At 37.6% G+C, this 23,835-nt stretch overlaps 1 protein-coding gene across 1 annotated transcript in view; it reads left to right on the plus strand.

The window, feature by feature from the left end:
- Positions 1-23,835, plus strand: part of Maob (monoamine oxidase B) — a 144,906-nt gene that overhangs the window by 103,658 nt on the left and 17,413 nt on the right. The window contains exons 4-10 of the mRNA XM_055598263.1: positions 4,346-4,450; positions 5,348-5,439; positions 9,159-9,300; positions 16,198-16,347; positions 17,203-17,362; positions 21,498-21,594; positions 22,948-23,001. Coding sequence (XP_055454238.1) covers positions 4,346-4,450; positions 5,348-5,439; positions 9,159-9,300; positions 16,198-16,347; positions 17,203-17,362; positions 21,498-21,594; positions 22,948-23,001 — 800 coding nt within the window. The remainder of the gene's footprint in view (positions 1-4,345; positions 4,451-5,347; positions 5,440-9,158; positions 9,301-16,197; positions 16,348-17,202; positions 17,363-21,497; positions 21,595-22,947; positions 23,002-23,835) is intronic.

The raw sequence follows: 23,835 nt of genomic DNA on the forward strand, positions 1-23,835 counted from the left end.
CATACATACATACATACATACATACATACATACATACATACATACATACATACATACATACATAAAATAAAATAAACTGAAGCTGGAGAAGTGATGCAGTACTTAAGAGAATTTGCTGTTCTTGCAAAGGAAACCTACATGGTGATTGACAAATGTCTGTAAATTGACTTCCATGGGATTTGATGTCTTGCTCAGGCCTTTGTGGGCACTAGGCAAGCACCTGGTATACATACGTATATGCAGGAAAAATACTCATACATATAAAATAAAAATAAATAAATCTTTAAAGAAGAGAGGAAAACTGACAAGTGCAAATATTGACCCATTTAATTTAAACATAAAACTATCACATTTAAGAGCCACTTTGAATCTGCTCCGTTAACCTCTTAAAAGCCATCTTATATGTGGTTCTATTCCAACTTTTCTCACAACTTTTATATTTTAAAAAACTCCTGAGAATCTCAAATGGCTTTTGTTTATATGACTCTGTAATTGCTATATTAAAATTGAAACTGAGAATTTTTAATTTACTTGTTAATCCATTTAAAGTCACCACAATAACTCTTTTGCAAACTATCATATATCATCTAATTATCAAGAAAAGTATAATTGACAAGGTTTAATAAATGACATAGAACTTTTTTTTTGGCTGAAAACGAGTAAAAACGAAAACAAAACCAATTACTTAAATGCTTGTACTTTACCCATTAAATGTAGAAATGAATAAATGCATGAAAGAAAATTTTGAAATATTGATAACCAGGATGGGATTTTGCTTGAGGAAAATTATAAATGATCACTTTGTTTTAGCTTTACATCCTCTAGTTCTAGGGATTAAACCCAATATAAGACTGGCAGCTGTTCTACCTCAGAGATATACTTTGTGCCATAAATATTTAGTCTTCATGATTTTCTTTGTCATCTAAAAATTTTACAATGGTGTGTTGTGTTTGTTTGCATGTTTCAAGTGCATATGATATTTAAATCAAGCATATCTAATAATCTTTTCTATTCTGCTCTGCCTACCTTCTCAAAATGTCTCACCTTCCCAGAAGTAGCTTTGAAAGACTACTTTTTTGGACTCCTACCATCTATTTCCAATAATTCCACTTCACTGTTCTTTCTAGGGAACCCAGAAAACAATGTAACTTTCAAACACCCTAATCGCTCTGGTGTCACCCCATGTCATAGTGTTTATTTTGGGTCACTTATTTAAGTTTGATCATAGTGTTTTGATATTAGTCATCAATAGATAAATTGGCTAATGATTATTTTCTGAAAATTGCCAGATAATCTGCATTCTCTTTTCACAAATACATGTGTACATTGGTACACATGAGTACACACATGCACACATATGCACATTTTTACCTACACAGCTACTATAAATTAAATTGAAGTTATAGTAGCATTTGCATGTGACTTGTATTATTGCAAATTAGTTATTTAAAATTATTTGTATTTTATTTTCTTAACCTATGATAGTAAAAAAAAATTACTCTCCTACATCACAGGGCAATCTTAAGGATAAAACAAAAATACTATATGAAGTTCAATTTTGTAACTTGGCACATGAACTGGGGCTTATTTTGATATCTTTTCATGACTTCTTCAGAAGGATAGGCAAGCTTCCTTGGACAGAGTTCAAAACAGTAACAATTACAGAACTGTTAATACTGTAGCCAAACCTGAAGGCCAAAACTCTTGCCCTGCCTTTTGTTGTGTGATTTTATAAACTTCCATTTCCTCCCTCTCCTGCTTATTCGCTGAAGCTTAAAGCTTTAAGATTTTTTTAATGAGCTCAAAAACACCTCTTTCCTGTGTTTATCAGGAACTGTCCTTCATCTAATTAAAGCATACTTGCTTTTATGTATGTATCTTGCTAAGCTAAATCATTATCTGCTTAGATATGTAAGACACTGTGCAGTGTGAGTAAATTCATGCATAAGAAAGTCACCTGTACTCTTCAACATGTAATCTTCATATATTGTTTGGCTGTCAAATTGCTCACACAGGTTGTTACTTCTCACTTTAGATTTGGTTTTAGATTTCTAAATACAACCCCCCCTTTTTTTTAGTTTTTTTTTCTCTGCCATTTTTTTAATTTTTTATTAATTACACTTTATTCATTTTGTATCACCCCATAAGCCCCTCCCTCCTCCTCTCCCGATCCCACCCTCCCTCCCCTTTCTGCATGCATGACACTCCGCAAGTCCACTGATAGGGGAGGTTCTCCTCTCCTTTCTGGTCTTAGTCTATCAGTTCTCATCAGGAATGGCTGCATTGTCATTTCCTGTGGCATGGTAAGGCTGCTCCCCCCTCAGGGGGAGGTGATCAAAGAGCAGGCCAATCAGATTATGTCAGAGGCAGTCCCTCTTCCCATTACTATGGAACCCACTTGGACACTGAACTGCCATTGGCTACCTCTGTGCAGGGGTTCTAGGTTATCTCCATGAATAGTCCTTGGTTGGAGTGTGAGTCTCTGGGAAGTTCCCTGAGTTCAGATTTTCTTGTTCTGTTGCTCTCCTTGTGGAGACCCTCTCCTCTCCAGCTCTTACTATTTCCCACTTCTTACATAAAAATACAACCCTTTTATGAGAGTGTGCTTGGAGTTGGGTGATGGTGGCACAGGACTTTAATTCCAGCATTTGTGAGGCAGAGGTAGGTGGAACTCTGTGAGTTTGAAGCCAGTTTGTTCTACAGAGTGACCTCCAGGAGTGCCAAGAATACATAAAGAAACACTGTCTTGAGAAAAAAAAATGTGCTTGGGTTAAGAACACTTTGGCACTTGGACTCTACCACCATCACCTTGCTGAAATTTTGTGGTTTAGGGAACCCCATTCTTTCTCTTGGTTTATATTTCACCTGAAACTCTGACCTTCAGTGTGCCAAACAGAGTCTTGTAATGAACCTGCCATCACCCATTTGTTTCCTTCCACTTGATATATTTTATACGAAGGTGTTGTCCTTGGGCAAAGGATGAAAGAGTTGCAGAGAAGTACTCATCTCAAAAGGCATCCTTCTTAGAAGATGAATGTAGGAGGAGAAGGCTTCAGTCATTTGGGTAAAGTCTAAACTGCAGGTCATGGTTTGTCAGTGTGCTCTGCTCTAAAACTTTTCACCTTTTCCAAGTCAAGCTCAAGAGTCAGACTGAGGGTCTCCCTTTCTGAAACAATTGTTTTGTGATCACCGTTAGTTGAAAAAGAATTAGACTTTGGGAAAGGGGGATTCTACCAATGCACTGCCTTTGAACTTGTATCATGTCTCTTTACCAAATGTCTTGCTTACCCTTTAGGCTTCAGCCGTGTCAGTGGCCTCTTCACATGAGCTGCCCTCTCTTTCTCTGCCTCTTTATCCTTGGTAATTCTTTCTTTTTTACTGACTCTTATGACTTATAGAGAAAAAAAAATTTAGACCAACATCGTCACAAAAATTAACATGAAACCTCTTCTTTTACTTCTCAGTTACCCTGACTACAAACTCAATACAAGATGAATCATTCTTGAACGACTCATAGTTCCTGGGAGGATTATTCTGACTCAGTTGAAAGATGTCATATTACAGAGTCTAACTTCTGACCCAGGATTTTAAACAGACCCCCAAATAGGTTTGATACTATCTTTTAACTGCCATCAGCAAGTTAAGCCTCCCAAGGGTGATTTGAATGTTGCCACACTGTCAAATTTTTATGGGGCTTTGTTCATAAATCTCCATATCAATATGTTGTTCTTCTGGTGGGGAGAACTAGCTAGTGTCAAAATGCTTTCAAGGGAGGCCTGAGGTTCTTTTATTTATTCTTAATTCCCATGACCTATAAAAACTCCTGTGTATGTCTATGCTTCTGACTTTCTGGAAGAGCTTGACAGGTCCTGTTTTGTGGATCTTCCTTTGCATAGCTACACATGCGGTTTCTTGCCCCTTCTAACTTGTATTGTGTCTATAATTGTAATTTTCTGATTCTCCGTGTATACAATGGCTTCTGATTCTAAGATGTTTATTAGTGTTGTGGTCAACAGGGATGCTTTTTGGTTACTCTGTTCTGTATTGGAATTTAGATTTTATATGGTATGGATCCCAATATCAGAAATAATCCACTTTACTCTGCTTAACTTGTCACCTAACTTATTTGTATGAAAGAATATTTGGCTGGAGATATATATTGATGCCAAAAAGTTGAATTTTATTCTTTAGTTGAGGTGCCAAAAGGCTGGAGTGTATGTTAAATATGGGTCACTCACTTAACAGTAGCTAATAGGATTTTGTTTTTTAAAAATCGCCAACTTAGAAACTTTAACAAAATTTACATTGTTATAAATATTTCCTTTTAAATGTATGTGTCTCACAGGGAAAATCATACCCCTTCAGAGGCCCATTCCCATCAGTATGGAATCCAGTTGCCTACCTAGATAATAACAACTTTTGGAGGACAATGGATGAGATGGGTCAAGAGGTAATACTTTCTAAATCTGTTTTGACAGCATATGAAATTTTCATTAGTTCTCAGAAGAAAGAATGTGAAATGTATCAACAATCCCATGTTCATAGCATAGTGACCAGCACATACTAAGAATCACTGAACATCAGTGAAATGAGTGAATTATTTTTTTTCTAACTTCTAAAAGAATGGTGTATCACATAGACTGTTATTTGTATATACTTGATGAGCAAGTAGAGAAGCATGAAGCCTGCAGCCTCCCTGGGATGATATTTAGAAAATCCCCAAGACATTAACAGTTCTTCGATTCTCCAGCATGCCCAAACTTCCAACTCTTGAGTAAACACATAGAAACTTTAACTGAAAACTCTGATTTTGAGATGATTATTGGAAGTTCTTTGATTCTAATTAAAGAGTTGAATTTTTAAATGTTTTCTAAACATTATTAACTTAATTCCCCTTACATGTAGTTTCACTTCTTCTGGTTGTGCTTATCTATGGCCAAATGCATAATGGAAAATATTAAAGAGAAAATTCCAGAAACAGAGACTACATTCACATAATTGTCATACATATTCTGTTTTCTTATTGTTACTACATTGTGGTGTACAATGTAATAATTAAATTTTATTGTAGATATATTTGTATAGAAAATATATTTTTCTGAAGGAAAGTTATTGTAAACTGAGTGCTTATAAACTTATGTGTATATGTGACAGAAGAAGTACACAGACAGTGAGCTTTATGTTATTTGAGAAACTATTATGGGTACTAGGAAAATTAAATTTAAAACTTTTTTTTGAGGTAGAGCTTTAATATTAACTATTTTAACTATTTAGTATTAAATATTTTGCTAAAATATTTAATTGAATGGAATTTTTTTCCTTTCTTTTTTAATGCATCTGAATGTAGATTCCCAGTGATGCTCCATGGAAGGCACCTCTTGCAGAAGAGTGGGACCACATGACAATGAAAGAATTGATAGATAAGATCTGCTGGACCAAGTAAGATCTTCCATTGGGCAAAGGAATTTATTCTGACAATGCTTGGAGTTTATTTAGGTACTCATTTTAACAGCATGAGGCAAGCAAGTATCTGTTTTACTGTCTAAACCCATACCACTGGCTACACAAATGATTGAAAGATGCTGAAAGTAAGTCTTCTTCTAAAATAGGTGTATTTTACTTCTTTGATATAGTTTTGCACCACTAAGTTGCTGTTTTTCCCATTAAGTCCTCAGAAAAACTAGAATGAGCTATCTTTTTTACATAGAACATTTTAAAGACCAGTGTTTTAACAGTCTAACTTACTAGGTTGTTAATATAGGACTAGTTTTATAGTCCTTCTGGTAGTCATGTGCATTTAGCAAGACATTTGAAACCTGTTTTGTGATGTAGTACAACTCTTCAGTGTTTTAAAAAGTGACTTCTAGGTAATTCACACCTATAGAAGAAACATGTGAGTGGACCTACACCTCAATTAGTGAAAAGCCTGTAGTGTCAAAAGCAAAGGTTTTGAAGTTCTTGTTTGCAGCTCTGGGAAGTGTGTACAGTTTTCATAGGCCTTACTTTTCCTGGGCAAAAGAGAAAGTGGAAAGAATTGCAGGGTGCCAAGTTCAAGCCAAGTTCAGGCCCTTAAGTAATAGAACTGGGAGCCAAATTCTGAAATGCTAAATGGAAGCTCTTTTTTAAATAATTTTTATTTTTATATTAATCACAGGTTATTTACTTTGTATTGCAGCTGTAGCCCCTCCTTCATTCCCTCCCAATCCCACCCTCCCTCCCTCATCTCCTCCCTGCCCCTTTCCAACTCCACTGATATTCTTAAAAGTATATTTCGCTCTGAAGTTTATACATTCACATTCTGGTTGTTAAAAAGGAAGTGACCTCTTAAGCTAAAAAGAAAAAAAGGTTTTAGATATATCCGAATATTAGATGTAGGAATAATCAGGATATGTGAACAGTCAGACTTGTCAATACAGTTTCTTAAAACTCATCTTAAAGAGAGTGGATTAAAGCAGACCCTGAGACTTATGGCCAACTGTTGGTCAAAGTGCAGGGAATCTTATGTAAGAAGTGAGAAATAGTAAGATCTGGAGAGGACAGGAACCCCACAAGGAGAGCAACAGAACCAGAAAATTTGAACACAGGGGTCTTCCCAGAGACTCATACTCCAACCAAGTATCATGCATGGAGATAACCTAGAACCCCTGCACAAATGTAGCCCATGGCAGTTTAGTGTCCAAGTGAGTTACATAGTAATGGGAAGAGGGACTGCGTCTGATATAATCTGATTGGCCTGCTCTTTGATCACCTCCCTCTGAGGGGGGAGCAGCCTTACCAGGCCACAGAAGATGACAATGCAGCCATTCTTGATGTGATCTGATAGACTAAGATCAGAAGAAAGGAGAGGAGGACCTCCCCTATTAGTGGACTTGGGGAGGGGCATGCACGAAGAAGGAGGAGGGAGGGTGGGACCGGGAGGGGAGGAGGGAGGTGTTTATGGGGAGATACAAAGTGAATAAACTGTAATTAATAAAAAATAAAGAAATAAAAAATAATAAAAAAAGAAAAAGGGAAGAATAGAGAAAAGAAGTGAGAGATGGATAGAAGGAGGGAGGAAGAGGGAGAAGGAGAGAGAGACATTAAAGGGCATCCAAAAGATGGGAAAGACTTAAAATAATGCTGTGAAGGAATAATTAGTGGTTTTAAAACTAGTATTAAATACATAGCAAAGCAGGCTTCCATAAAGTATAAATAGTGGGACATAAAATTCCACCTCTGTAAAACAAATTATTTTTGATATGTATTGTAAAACACAATGGAAATCCACTGCCAAATATCTCATGAACAATGAGTGGTAAAATATATTTACCTATTACTGTTCTGTTGGATATTCTGACCACCTCAAAGCTTTTAATATTATTATTATATGATATGCTGAATATTTTATAATATGCTTTTGAAAGCAATCTATTCTGAAAATATCATTTAAGCCATGATTAATGCCTGTTAGAAATTATACTATTTAAAAATACTTATCTATGCTATTAAAAACTTCATATAAAAACATGGTTTATAATAGAATTTATTTTGACAGTATTAGAATTCTGTTTATTTATAAATTTTATAGATTTTCAATAACATAACCTACATTTGTCCTAGAACTTCTGCTATGAAAAGCTTTTAATAAATTCAATTTGATCTTTTGTCCCAAAGAACTTTTAGGCACCTTCAAACTGGGACTAGTTAGGTTTCTTTGAGATCATAAATATCTGGGATTTACTACCACAGCCTCTATCTCAGCCTGCAAGTAGTGAATACCCATATAAAATGACATGTTATATAAACAAGAATCAGAGAATTTTCCAGTTATTCCTAAGCAAGGTATACATGAGACCATTTACTGTCTTTAAAGGAAACAACACCCAGAATAACTAACCTATCCTGATTCAAAGTAAATCACAGACATATTACAAAGACTAATGCTGACCATTTTCTTAGTTTTAATTTATAAAATGTTGTTCAGAAGTGAAAAGTGTATTTTCAATGTGATCATAGATAAGTGATTGTGCTTTAGAAAAACTATATATGGAAGAAACACATCAAAATGAGACTTGTAATTGCCTTTTGGGTGACAGAAATATGAAAAAATTCTCATTGCTTCATATTTTATCTAATGAATTTCCAAAGCTTATATAACATAATATGTATTTTATGTAAAAAAATCTAGTATATCTTTTATATTTTTAAAAGTCAACAAAGCAAAAATTATAAAATATTATTATACTAGATGGCATGAACTTTTTTCCCTTAAATGTTATAAAGTTCATTCTTTCTTACTGAAATTTCCAGAGTAAATCAAACAAAATATTGAGAATGAACTTACCTTACACAAAGAAGTACAGTTGTACTCCTTTTCCTTCAGTTTCAGTCAATCATGATTATTCTTTTTCCAGAAAAAAAATACAGTTTCTTCATGGAAGACATAGAGAGACTACATTCCCATAAATTTATTATTTTATAATTTTATGGTTATTCATTTTATTATAATTAATAGCTAATTTATTTCTCTGTCTTGATTAGGAAATTAAAGGATTCTGTGGTGCTGCAGACTACACCCAAATCTTCAGACATAATGGGCCATTTATCCCTAGATCTATGAATTAAATTTAATCATAGATTTTTAAGCAAAAAGCAATATGCAGGTAGTTAGAGAGATGGCTGAGCAGTGAAGAGCAGGTGTTGCTCTTGTAGATGACTTGGGTTTAGTTCCAGCAACTACATCAGGGAGAACACGACCACCTGTAATTCCAACTCCAGGCAATCCATTGCCTTCTTCTGGCCTTTTTAGGTAACTGGACATATGTGGTGACTTCTGGGGTGAGAGAGATAGAAGTTCAAGTTGCTTTCAAGCATCTTGGCTTTAACTATTTAGTGAATGGGGGTTCCTTTTACCAAGATAAGTACTGCCTGAAGACTAGCAGGTCTGAAAGGAACAACTGATAACACAGAATATGACCAAAGTCAATTTTAAATATGGTGTCTTAAGGGGGCATAAATACTATATTTTCCAAACCCATGTTCTCATGTTTTATGATACTGAATAATTCCAGAAATTTGCTAAATTGTGTTGAATGCAGCCAAAGAAACATAAGAATCTAGAATCATATGAAGACCCTGTTCTGCATTTGCTAACCATACTCTTGTTTCTTCCTGATCAGATCTATAAAGGAGCTTGGCACTCTCTTCGTGAATCTATGTGTAACTGCAGAGACCCATGAGGTCTCTGCTCTGTGGTTCCTGTGGTATGTGAAGCAGTGTGGAGGTACAACAAGAATCATCTCAACAACCAATGGAGGGCAGGTACTCACTATCCCAAAACAAAACTACTACTACAAAAATTGGTGTAATGCTGCAATCATGAGATGCTGGTGCTTGAGACAGGCTTGTGGTTTGTCAAGCTTTACTGTGGTAGTTTGGAGTAGCTTTCAGAAGAAACTATCTGTTGTCAGGTCTCCTGTGGACAGCATAATTTTAAGACTAGTCTCCAGAGAAAGCTCAATTAAGAAAGACAGAAATGCACTTATATTTTGAAAAATACACCATGCTCTAGGCTGTAGCTTCATGATAGAACACTTCCCTGGCATGAACTAGGATAGCATGATTCATCCCCAGTATTAATAAAGAAAAAGAAAAATAGAGAAAAGGAAGGAAGGAAAGACAGAAGGACAGAAACTGAAGAATATTTTTTAAAGCACACCACATAGGAAAATGCATTCTTTGTTTTATTGATTCAATGCCTATTTTCTGAGGATTGTGTAAGGCCCCTGTTAGGAAGAATATAAAGTCTATTTGAGTTCTTTTCTGGGGGTTGGGGGCTCAAGACAGGGTTGCTCTGTATATCCTTGTCTGTCCTGGACTTGCATTTGTAGATCAGATTGGACTTGAACTCAGAGAAATCTGCCTGCTTTTCCTCTTCAAATGCTGGGATAATACATATACTTCACCAAGTGCAACTGGATTTGAAGACTTTTTTTATTATCTACTTATATTTTTATAAATTCCAATTTATTCACTTCGTATCCCTGCTGTAGCTCCCTCCCTCATCCCCTCACAATCCCACCCTCCCTTCCTCATCTCCTCCCATGTCTTTCCCCAAGTCCACTGATAGGGAAAGTCCTCCTCCCCTTCCCTCTGAATCCAGCCTATCAGGTCTCATAAGGACTGACTGCATTGTTCTCCTCTGCAGCCTGATAAGGATGCTCCCCCATTATGGGGAGGTGATCATAGAGCCAGCCACTGAGCTCATGTCAGAGGCAGTTCCTGTTCCCATTACTAGGACACCCACTTGGAGACTGAGCTGCCATGATTTGGATAGTGTCTCTCTGCTTTTTAGTTAGTTTGCCTAAGGGTTTGTCTATCTTGTTGATTTTCTCAAAGGACCAGCTCTTGGTCTCATTGATCCTTTGAATTGTTTTCTTTTGTTTCTAATTCATTGATTTCAGCTCTGAGTTAGATTATTTCTAATAATCTACTCCTCTTGTTGTATCTGCTTTTTTTTATCTGGTGTTTTAGGTGTGCCACTAAATTGCTTGCATGAGATGTCTTGAACCTCTTTCTGGAGAGACTTAATGCTATGAACTTTCCTCTTAGCAGTGCTTTCATTTTGTCTCATGAGTTTGGGTAAGTTGTGCCTTTATTTTCATTGAATTTCAGGATATTTCTAATTTTTTTTTTCATTTCTTCCCTGACAAAGCATCATTTAGTAGAGAGCTGGTTAGTTTCCATGTTTATGTAGGCTTTTTGTTAATTTTGTTGTTGAAGTCGAGTTTTTGGCCATGTTGTCTGAAATGATACAAGGGATAATTTATATCTTCTTGTATCTGTTGAGGCTTGCTGTGTGCTCTAGCATATGGTCAGTTTTAGAGAAGGGTCCATGAGGAGCTGAAAAGAATGTATACTCTTTTGAGTTTGGGTGAAAAGTTCTGCAGACATCTATTAGGTCCACTTGATTTAGGACCTCTGTGAGTGTCATTATTTCCTTATTTTGCTTGTCTAGATGATCTGTCCCTTGGTGAGAGTTGAGTGTTGAAGTCTCCCACTATTAAGGTTTTGTGATCAATGTGTGATTTAATCATTAATAATCTTTCATTTAGAGATGCTGGTGATCTTATATGGGGCACAGATGTTCAGAATTATAATGTCCTGTTGGTGGATTTTTCCTTTGATGAGAATGAAGTGCCCCTCCTCATCTTTTTTGATTAATTTTGTTTGAAAGTCTGTTTTATTGGATATTTGGATAGCTTCCCCAGATTGTTTTCTGGGTGCATTTGCTTGAAAACTATTTTTCCAGCCCTTTACTCTAAGGCAGTGTTTGTTTTTTGCAGAGGTGTTTTTCTTGAATGCAACAGAATGTTGGATCTTGTTTCCATAACCATTCTGTTATTCTATGTCTTTTTAATGGATAGTTGAGTCCGTTGATGTTGATAGATAATAGTGACCAATGAATATTATTAGTTCCTTTTATTGTGGAGTTTTGGTGTTACTGTCATTCATTGCTTGTTTTCTTTTTCTTTTTGTTGTGAAGTTATCTGTATCTTATGTTTTCTTGGTGCAGTTGTTTTCATTGGATTGGAGTTTTCATTCTAGAATCTTCTTTAGGGCTGGGTTGCTGTGTAGATATTGCTTAAATTTAGTTTTGTCATAGAATATAGAATATTTGTTTTCTCCATCTATATAGATTGAAAGCTGTTCTGGGTATAGTAGTCTGGGTTGGCATCTGTGGTCTCTTAGAGTCTGCATGACATCTTTCCAGGCCCTTCTGTCTTTCATATTTTCTGTTGAGAAGTCTGGTGTGATTCTGATAGGTCTACCTTTACATGTTACTTAGCCTTTTTCCCTTGCTGCTTTTAATAGTTTTTCTTTGTTCTGTAGATTTGCAGTTTTGACTATTAATTGACTTGAAGAGTTTCTTTTCTGGTCTAGCCTATTTGTTGTTCTGTAGTCCTCTTGTATGTTTATGGAGATCTCTTTCTTTTAGTTGGGTAAATTTTCTTCTATAATTTTCTTGAAAATATTTTCTGGACCTTGAAGCCTGTAATCTTCTTTTTTGTCTAATCCTATTATTCTTAGATTTTGTCTTTCATGGTGTCCTTGATTTCTTCGATGTTTTATGTTTGTAACTTTGTCCAATTTTATTTTTTCATTGCAAGATGTATCATTTTCTGCAAGTCTATCTTCAGCACCTGAGATTCTCTCTTCTATCTCTTGTATTCTGTTGGTAATGCTTAACTTTGTGGTTCCTAACTTTTTCTCTAAGTTCTCCAGCTCCAGGGTTTTCTCTGTGTTTTCTTCATTGATTCTAATTCTGTTTTCATGCCTTGTACCATTTCCTTCATCTGTTTGAATGTGGATTTCTATCTTTCCATGTTGGCCTCTATTTTTTTGTTCTTTTCCTCTCTACATGCCTCTACTTGTGCCTCTATTTGTTTGGCTGTATTTGCATGTATTTCTTTGAGAGCTTTGTTCACTTCTTCTTTGTCTGCCTCTAATAACTGGATTAGAAGAGATTTGACATTATTTTCTGTGTTTCCGATGAATTAGAATATACATTGATTTAGAGAAGGGTTGGTGAAGCCATGATATATTGATTTTTCTTGTATGTGTTCTTACGCGGACCTCTAGCCATCTGCTTATCTATAACCTTTGCTGTTTGCTCCTTGAGTTTATACTTCAGACTGGGTCTGTCTGTCTCCAGTGTCTTATGAGAGTGGTCCATTGGGTTGAGAGTGGATGTTGGTGTTTCAGCTGTAGCTAAGGCAAGAAGGTCACAGGTACATATGTGCTAGCAAGGGCATGCATGTAGCAGTGTGCCTTGAGTGAGAGAGTACAAGAGCTTGTAGTTTTCTGAAGGTTGGGGCTTAAGGGCAGGGATGAAGAGGAGGTGCTGTTTCTGGCACTGTAGTGGATGCAGTGGATGCAAGCGCTGGTGCCCTGAATACCTCAGTAGCCTACAGGCCTCCTGATAATCATATCTGTCTGGGTTCCAGGAATTGTTTGCATGGGCTCCACTAGGAGGCTCACAGAGCAGAGGCTTCAATGTTGAGAATGTTGTCTCAAGGATCCCTATTTTGCCCACAGTGGGGGTGTGGGTGGACCGTTTCTGATGTCTGGCTGCTAACATAAAGAGACCCTGGTTCTGGGCTCTTCAAGTACACACTTAAAGGTGTACTCCCTTGCTTGCAGGTATAATTGGAAAAGTACAGGGGATCCTCCTTTTCTCTACTCTCAGATTTGGGTCCACAGGGGCAAATGAGAGTGCAGGATATCCATCACCTCAGTTGTGTCCACTCTCAGGCCACTGGGCATGTATGCCTCTGTAGTCACTGAGTGAGGAGGCTCCTGTTTGAACTAGCTGCTGCCCTGCCCCAGCGGCAGCTCTAGGAGGCCCACCTGTGCTGTTTCATTCACTGAGTGGGAGGAGGTTTGTACTTGGACTAGCTGCTGCCCTGCTGCAGCTGTCCCCTGCCTGTGCCATTTCAGTCACTGAGCAGTGTAGAGGCTTGTGCTTGAGGCAATGACTGCAGTCTTAGCCAGGCAGTCTCTGTGCTTGGGACAGGGGCCACTGCCATCCGCCTTAAAGAACAGGGATACCTTTGCTTGGGGAAAAAGAAAGTGCCAGGGGTAAATATTCTCTACTCTCAATCCCCGGAGACATCCACAGGTGATCTGGATCCAAATTGTCCCAGCTCACGGGTTGTCCCCTCTGGCCCAGGAAGCCTCAATATGGATATTCTGGCTTCAGCTGACCCTTCACTCACCAATTTAAGAGTTTCAGATCCTGTGCCCCTCAGATACAATGTGCGCTGGCTGCCGCCATCTTGGAACCCGTCTGTATTTAAGTTCTTTTTTTTTCCAAAGTATTTCATTTTTATTTTTTATATTACCGTTTATTATATTTTTTCGATTCTTTATTAATTACACTTTATTCACTTTGTAACAGAAGAAAACAATGCAGCCACTCCTGATGAGACCTAGTTGACTAGGATCAGAAGGAAGGAAAAGAAGTCCTCCCCTATCAGTGGACTTGGGGAGGGGCATGCATGCAGAGGGTGGAGGAAGGGAGGGATTGGGATGGGAGGAGGGAGGGAACCACAGGGTGTATTTAAATTCTTAATCTTTTTGGTAGTCACATTCCTTTCTATCCAGTCCTCTTCACCTTCCATTCTCTCTTCTTCTTCCTCCTCTTCTCCCTTCTTGGTTGACCTATCTAAAATAGTCTTTTATAAGTTAATTGATGAACAATGAGATGTTCAGCAGGTAAAAAAAAAAGCTTGTTATAAAAGTTTAGCAACCTAAGTGCCAACCCCAAAAAAGTCAAGAAAGGTTAGGTAGAAGGCTAAAACTCACTCCCAAAATTGCCTTTGGACCTTCATACTCATCAGCGTATATAATCATCACACACACACACACACACACACACACACACACACACACACACACACTTATAATCATAATCATAGCATAATGTTTAAATTAACTGCTCTAAAAATTGAGGATGAGGAGGCTGTCAACTAAATTGTCTGCATGGTCTGGTAGAGCATTTAAAAACTCTGGAATGTTTGCAAGCAGGGCTGAAGATGGGTGAAATGACCTTGGTAGCCATAGGAGGAGCAAGCATCTAACTCTAGATAAGATGTGCCTACCCATAATAGAAGAATGCTGACTTAGACATGGAGGTATAGTGTATGCCTCTCTCTGTCTATTAGGGAAGACAGAGGTGAGGTACATCTGAGCTTGAGTCATGGGACAAGTCTTAGAAACACTCAGGAAAATGCTGTCCAAGCTGAAGTTTCACTAGGCTCAATGGATCAGCTAAAGAATGTAGATGGAGCCCAGAGTAAGGTGGTGGCCAGGCAAAAGGGAGATAAGGATTATTCTGAGAATATCCAGCTAAGCTTGAAACACTGTAATCCACAATAGTATAACTTTAAGGTCAGTTAGTAAGCCTATAATTTTATCAAAAAGAAAGCAGTCTCTAATTAGACAAAAATCCAAATAGCAATAAGAATGTAAGTAAAAATAAACCCAACATCAAGATATAGGAAATTATTATTTTTTTATTTTTTATTTAACTTCTATTAATTACACTTTATTCATTTTGCATCCCCAATAAGCCCCTCCCTCATCCCCTCCCAGTCCCACCCTCCCCCCCTTTCTGCATGCATGCCCCTCCCCAAGTCCACTGATAGGGAAGGTCCTCCTCTCCTTCTTTCTGATCTTAGTCTATCAGTTCTCATCAGAAGTGGCTGCATTGTCAGGGTTCTAGGTTATCTCCATGAATAGTCCTTGGTTGGAGTATGAGTCTCTGGGAAGTTCCCTGTGTTCAAATTTTCTTGTTCTGTTGCTCTCCTTGTGGAGTTCCTATCCTCTCCAGCTCTTACTATTGATAATAAATCATACTTTATTTTAAAACAATTACTTTGCACACCTATAATTTTATTAATTTGATTAAAGATAATAAGCTTGGATGTTAATAAGATGGATGGATATGCTTTCTGTTTTTCTTTTTTCTTTTTATTTCTTTATTAATTACAATTTATTCACTTTGTATTCCCCCCCGTGGTTCCCTCCCTCCTCCCGTCCCAATCCCTCCCTTCCTCCACCCTCTGCATGCATGCCCCTCCCCAAGTCCATGGATAGGGGAGGACCTCTTTTCCTTCCTTCTGATCCTAGTCAATTAGGTCTAATCAGGAGTGGCTCAGTTGTCTTCTTCTGTGGCCTGGTAATGCTGCTTCCCCCTCAGGGGGAGGTAATTAAAGAGCATGACAATCAGTTCATGTCAGAGACAGTCCCTGTTCCTATTACAATGGAACCCACTTGGATACTTAACTGCCATGGGCTGCATCTGTGAAGGGGTCTTAGGTTATCTCCCTGCAGACTATCAATGTAGATGCTGAGACTTATGGGCAACCTTTGGGCAGAGTGCAGGGAATTTAGGAAAGAAATGGGAAACGGTAAGATCTGGAGAGGACAGGAACTCCACAAGGAGAGCAACAAAACCAAAAAATCTGAGCACAGGGGTCTTTCCTAAGACTGCTATTCCAACAAAGGACTATGCATGGAGAAATTATTCTTAATAATAAATTAAAGTTGTATATACCTTAGAGGAGGGGTATCAGGAAAAAAAATAGCCACTTATCTGTTTATGCCAACTCCTATTTTGACCATCCATCTTGAATACCATTTTCTTCTATCCAGGAGAGGAAATTTATTGGTGGGTCTGGTCAAGTGAGTGAGCGGATAATGGATATCCTCGGAGACCGAGTGAAACTTGAGAAGCCTGTGATCCACATTGACCAGACAGGGGAAAATGTTGTTGTGGAAACCTTAAACCATGAAATATATGAGGTAATCACTACACTCAAAGTGAGGTAAATGCATCAGAGTCCCATGGGCAAGGAAGTTTATATGAAGCCAAGAATAGCCCACAGTTTATAGAGTCTATTTGCCAAAGAGACATGTATCTGAGAGAAAGCAAAAAGAGTAAAACTATTTGAGAGGAGAAATGATTGAAAATATACTCTCTTTAATAGGCTCTTGGGTAATTATAAACCAAAGGAAAAATTTGATAAATATCAAGCATGGCTTATAGACCTAACATTATTTTGAGAGTTGGAAATTTTCTGACTTCACAAGGGTTTACATTTTAGTAAAGGATTACAGCTGTAATCAAATATTTATTTATAATGTAAAGTGTATCAAATAGTGATGAGTAGTGTGGAAGAAATTAAGCAGGGACAGGATAAGGCATCCCATAGGTTATACTGGGCTGATTGACCATGTCACTTAAAATAAGGTTGTTATTAAAAACCATATTGAGATAGGTAAACCCAGAGCTGAAGGCGATGAGTGGCTATGGGAAGGATATTATGGATGGATGGATGCATGGGTGCATGGAATAACAGCCAGGGCCAGGGCCAGGGCCTAAATTGGGAGCACATCTGAACTGACTAAGGAATACAAAGGGGCCAAATTGGCAAACAAAAAAGATAGACTGGGACAAAGAATAAGAGAAAGCAGGATGTAGAGGTAACAGGGAGGGCATAGGAAGTTTAGAACTGGGGAACAATAAATCCTGTTTTAGCTTTAATCTGGTCCTTCTGGTTTCACAGTTAAGGGATAGAAAGAGGGCAAGGGCAGACAGATTAAGAAAACCTTTTACAGCAATCCAATGATGTTTAAACACATTTACTTTTCTTTCAGGCTAAATATGTGATTAGTGCCATTCCACCCATTTTGGGCATGAAGATTCACTATAATCCTCCTCTACCAATGCTAAGAAACCAACTGATCACACGTGTGCCTTTGGGTTCAGTCATTAAGTGCATGGTTTATTATAAAGAGCCCTTCTGGAGGAAAAAGGGTAATTTCAATCTTTTTTTCTGACTGTTATTTTTAAATTTATTTATTTATTATAAGTTACAGTTTATTCACTTTGTATCCCTGCTGTAGCCCCATCCTTCTTCCTCCCTCTTCTTCTCCCATGTTACTCCCCAAAATCCACTGGTGGGGGAAGTCTTCCTCCTCTTCTGTCTGACCCTAGCCTATAAGGTCTCATCAGGACTGGCTGTGTTGTCTTACTCTGTACCTTAGAAAGTCTGCTCCTCCCTCAAGGTGAGGTGATCAAAGAGTTCATGTTCACACTGAGTTCATGTCAAAGACAGTTTCTGTACCCCTTCCTAGGGTACCTACTTGGAGACTGAGCTTCTTTGGGCTACATATGATCAGAGGTTCTAGGTTATCTCCATGCATGGTCCTTGGTTGGAGTATCAGTCTAAAATAAGATGCCTGGACTCAGATTTTTTTGGTTCTGTTGCTTTTCTTGTGGAGCTCCTGTCTCCTCCAGGTCTTTTTATCACCCTCTTCTTTCATAAGATAACCTGCACTCTGCCCAATGTATGGCAATGAGTCTCAGAATCTGCTTTGAAATTTTGCTGAGTAGAGTCTTCCAAAGGCCCCCTGTGGTAGGCTCCTGTCCTATTTCCTGTTTTCCCTCTCTTCCGATGTCCATCCCATTTACCTTTCTGAGTGAGGATTGATCATAAGTAAGTTCATTCTTGACATAAAGGCTTATCAGAGAAATTCCAAGAAACTTTGTATCAAGATATATATTTGGCTATAACTGTTTTTATTAGAATCTGGACAGAAAATTCATGATTCACCCTTCTAAGCACTGAGATTAAAGATGTGTAACATTACTTCTAGCTAGTTCAGGTTCTACAGACAGTTCTTGCAAATAAAATGTATTTCCACAAATTTATGCATTGTATTTTTCTTGGAAAATGAACAGTTCTTTCAATATTTTGATATAAAGTTTATTTAACCATTTCTCAATCCCCTTGAGAACATGTGATTTAATTCTCTAGTGCACCTTCCAAAAGCATGGATTTATGAAGACATATATTCATGAATGAAGATGTAGATCAGTAGGTGAATGCTTACAAAGCCTGTTCATGACTCTGCATTTTATCTCCAGCTTTACACACACACAAAACTGGCATCTGTGAAAAAATTTGAGGCCACTTCTTATCAGTGCCAAGATCCTACTAACTTAAAATTTCCACTAACTACTCACTCATAAGTGGTTGTTAGACATACAATATAGGATAAACATACTAAAATCTATACTACTAAAGCAGCTAAACAAAAGGGAAGATCCTAGGGAAGATGCTCATTCCTTATTCAGAAGGGCAAACGTGATAGACATCTGAAGCAGAAGACAAGGAACAGGACAGGAGCCTACCACAGAGGGCCTCTGAAAGACTCTACTGACCATGGTATCTAAGCAGATGCTGAGATTCATAGCTAAACTTTGGGCAGAGTGCAGGGAATCTTGTGAAAGAAGGAAGAGATAGAGAGACCTGGAGGGGACAGGAGCTCCAAAGTAGACCAATATAGCAAAAAATAAAATAATAAAATAAAATAAAATAAAACTTAAAAAACTTAGCCCTGTGGGCCCTGAAGATAATGATACCCCAACCAAAGACCATGCATGGAGAGGACCTAAAACCCACAATCAGATGTAGCCCATAGACTCTCTCCAAATGGGTTCCCTAGTAAGAGAAGTAGGGGTTGTCTCTGGCATGTACTTAGTGGCAGGCTCTCTGATCACCTCCTTCTGGGGTGCTGCAGTCTTGTCAGGCCACTGAGGAAGACAATGCAGCCAGTCCTGATGAGACCTAATAGTCTGGGTCAAATAGAAAGGGAGGAGCTCCGCCCCTATCAGTGGACTAGGGAAGGGGCATAGAGGGAGAAGAAGGAGGGAGGGTGATATAGGGAGGAGAAGAGGGGAGGAGGCCACAGCCAGGATACAAACTGAATAAATTGTAATATATTAGAATAATAAAAGAGCCTATTAAATTAAATAAAATCTATTTCTTCATCCATTTACACTTATTCTACTATACCAGGTAGGACAGTACATGAGTATGCAAACAAGAGTGCTATATCCTACATTGCTTGAAATTCTCCTGATATGTTGTTTCCAATACTCTTGCCACTAGCCACATATGGGTACCAATCACCTGACATGTGGATAACACTGAATCAACAATCTTGTTTAATTTTAGTTGCTTTAAATGAATATATAAATCACCACATCCAGTAGTATCTGCTGCCCTGGGCAAAATTTATAATCATTTCTTCTGCTCATGTCTACTTAACTACCAAGAGAAGACCAGGAAAGAATAACAAAGGGCAGAGAATAAAAGTAACAGTGGACTAGAATGAGGAGGAAGACTGTAGATGTAAGAATCTTCTGAAGACAATTGCAACCATGTCACAGTTTGGTGTGAGGATAGTGTTTCCTGTGCCCTGCCAGCCCTCTGTATCCATGGTTTCTGCCCCTGCACATTCAGCAAGCTACAGTTGAAGAATACTCAGAACATGTGCAGGCTTTTTCTTTATTTCCTAAACCATTCAGTGTAACAAAAATTTATTCAACATTTTTATCCTTAGATATTTTTAATAATCTCAAAATTATTTATCATATAAAAGAGAACATACCTACCTTACATGAGGGACTTATACACATAAAGATTTTAGTTCCTTTGGGTATTCTTAAAGCAATTTCTCCTAGATACTGAGGAATAGACAACTGATAATCTTCTTCAGCTACACTTCAGTCTCTATACTCCCCACCCTGCAGAAAATCCTGGTTAGTGCACTTATTGGATTGGCACATGCACTGAGCAAGTATTCTAGCCTTTTCAAAGGACTCACTTTGAAAAGCTCTGTTCCTTCGCCCTTTGTATCCAAAGGCAAAACTATAATGAACCTGAATTTCTTCCTTCTGAAACTCATTTCATGAATTTTAGGTTGATGGCTAGGGGAAGGTTTGAGAATATAAACTGTTTGGGTTTTGATTCTTGTTTTATGTAATTAATTAATTAACTTTCTATTTAGTTTTTCAGATACTATATGTTGATAGTCTTTCACCTCCCCTAAGTCTTCCTAACTCCTTCAAGATCCTCCCCACCCCTCCCTACTAAGTTTTTTTTTTTTTTAATGTAGTCATTGCTGTACTGTAACTTGCTATATAGACCGGGCCAGCCTCGAACTCACAGAGATTCTCCTGTCTCTATATCAAAAGTGCTTGGATTAAAGGTGTGTGTCACTGTGCCTGTCCTTTAAAATTTTTTTTATAGATAATTTTATTTGATGGGTATAGAACCTAGGAATATAGAGGGCCAACTGTATTTTATTCCAGATGAGAGAACTCTCATTCAGAATGAATTGAAATTTTACCCATGTTGTTATGCTTGAAAGGAAAGGAATCTTCAGAGGTCAGATTTGGAATGGTACTCTGTGGTTTATTTTAGTTTCCCATATTTTCTCTGTCCTATGTTCTAAAAGTTGAAGACTGCTTCCCCTGGCATTAAGTGACCAGGCACAATACACACGTATGGAGTTCCAGGTGCTCAAGAGGCTGAGGTAGAAAGGCCACATGAGATCAGGTGTTCATGGTTGTTCTAAACAACATAGTGAGACCCTGCCTTTAAAAGAAAAGTTGAAAGAGGAGTGGCTCCTCATAAAATAGGAACATGCATTCTCTTGTATTTCACATAGTTTCCAATGACCACTTTGATTTTTGTTCCTTTTGTCTGCCAGTGTCTTATGTAACTGGTCTCAAAAATCACTATATAGCTGAAGTTCGTGCCTCTATCTCCCAAGGGTTGGGATTACAGTTATGCACCACTACACCCAGTTTGTGCAGTGCTGGGGAATAAACCAAAGGTTTTATGAGTGCTGGGGAGGCACTGTACCAACTGTGTTGCAACCTCTGGACCTACTCTGAGTTATTTCTTTTTTTTTAATAGAACCATGATTACCTAGCCCTCTCCATGACATCAATTTAGTTTTCTTTCATACTCTTAGAATAAAATGTGTTATGTTTGGCCTCTAAATTTCTCAAATTGAAAATTGTATGTTTCATTGCAATTGTTATGGTCAAAATGATAGGGTAATAGACATGTTCATTCACTTCACTTTTTCCTAAGATTTCTGTGGAACCATGGTTATTGAAGGGGAAGAAGCTCCAGTTGCATATACATTGGATGATACCAAACCGGATGGGAGCTATGCTGCTATAATGGGGTAAGGCAAATTTATAGTATTGTAGCTGTGTTTACTATTGGCAAGATAATAAAATACTATTGATTAACGCATACAAAGCTTTGTTAAAACAGAATTTTACTTAATACTATTATTCTCCAAATCCAGTGATAGAAGTATTCTTATTGCTTCCTTTTAAATAAAAGATAACTAGATGTCAAATACCAATAGCATTTACATTTTCTTATATTCATTTTCTACTTCATATCACTGTGTCATTACATATATGTTGGGGCCATTTTTATATAACAGACTGATACTAAGAGGAGTGTTTTAATAAGAGTACTTCTTATGGAGACTTGTGAGTATCTAATTTGTCTACTATGTATTCTGTTGCTACAGTATGATCCTTAGGCCTGGGTAACACATAAAGAGAAATGGTTCATTGTAGCTCAGTTATAGAAGTCCAAGAGCATGGAATCAATATTTACTATGCTTTGGATGAAGATCTTGTGTTACTCTGTACACAGCAGGAAGGAAGCAAGGGCACAAGCAGAGAAGCCAAACTTGCTATAAAAAATAGTCAACTCTTCCAAGAAGCAGTCCATTATCATGGAAACCATATTAACCCTTTGAATTCCTCACAATTCAAAATGTTCTGAAAGGCCTTACCAGCACTCCACCCTACTATATTGTGAATGGAATTTCAACATGAGTTTTGGTGAGGACAACTCTATTGAAATCACAGTAAACATTACTTTGTGGGTTATTGAGATTTTTCTGAATTCCACTACAAAGAAGTAGAGGCCAGTCCTAACTTCAACTTTCCAGGGAAGACCACCACAACTAAAGAGTGTTTGGGAGCCAGTACTTGAGGCAAAGATACATTTACCTTGAGGAATAAAAATTGAGAAAGCTATCAGAAAGCCAAGGTGATAACAAAGTGGACAGCAAGTTGCTATGCAGAAAGCAATTGCAGGGCTGGACAATTTAGAGACAGCATCTAAAAAGGTTGAGTGTTACAGAGTCATCATGTTGGATACAGAACAAAAGGGCAAGAAAGAACTGGATGGCTCAGAACTGGATAGCCATAAGTGAGCAGCTGAGGCCCAAGTCCCTTTCTTGTAGTCACTAGTCGACTGGAGGGAAGTTATTCAGTCATCATATTAAACTAGGCAGAAATCATGGCCAGTCATTTACTTTTAGTCCCTTAATCCCCCAAACCCAGAAAGTGCTTCTTAGTGTCAGGAACACAATGTATAAACAAGGACACTGTGAAAAATAAGTTAGAATGCAGATGGCTTCTGCCTAATAAAGGCATGTGTAAATATAGAAATGAAGCAAAGATCAAAGAAAGTATTAAATTTCCTTGTTTTTCTTGTTTGTATGTTTTAGATTTATCCTTGCTCATAAAGCTAGAAAACTGGCACGCCTTACTAAAGAAGAAAGGTAACAAAATACTCTTTCTTCATTCCCTCTTCTCTTCCTTCCCTCCCTCCTCCTGTTTACCCCTCTTTTCTTCATTTTTCTTTTTCTCCTCCTTGCCACTCTCATTTTTCTTTTTCTCCTCCTTGCCACTCTCCTCCCTGCCACTCTCCTTCTTTTTGCTTTCATTTTCTCTCTCCATAACACCTGTCTGCTTTCCTTCTTTCCTGCTCTCTTTTCTTCCCTTCCCTGTCACCTTTCTTTCTTCCTTTTCTCCTTCCTTATTTTTTTTTTTAGTTTCTAGAAGGATTTTTTTTTACAGCAAAAGCACACACTCAATAGGAAGTGTAAGCTTCCCAAGTAAGTCACTTTGTCTTCTTCTTTGTCTTCCTCTGTCTTCTTCTCTGCCTCAGTTCTTTTCTTTTTTAATATTTGCTGGCCTTTCAATGTTTATTAACTTTTCAATTTAAGAATACCTCACAATATGTGTATTTCTAATGTAATATATCTGTTATGTTAACAAAGGTCTTATATATCACAATTCTTATTACTTAAGAACCAAAATTAAGTTAATACTTATCAATCTATTATAAACAAGACATTGAGCATTATTAATATGGATATAATGCAAGTGCTGAACATTTACTTATGGGGGAGATAACCAGGTAGACAAATAACTAGGTTAGGCAGCAATACATAAGTGATGCATAGCAATTATAAGTTATTAGTACAAAGATTAATTTTTCTGAAGGTGATTGCTTCTGGTAATTTGTATTCACCACTGCCAAATATGTATAGCTGCACCAAAACTGATAACATATTTAATCAAGGCCCATGTAACTTCACAGTGCATTCTTT

This window comes from Psammomys obesus, unplaced genomic scaffold (genome assembly GCF_907164565.1).
Source record: "Psammomys obesus unplaced genomic scaffold, mPsaObe1.curated_primary_1811, whole genome shotgun sequence".
Lineage (NCBI taxonomy): Eukaryota > Metazoa > Chordata > Mammalia > Rodentia > Muridae > Psammomys > Psammomys obesus.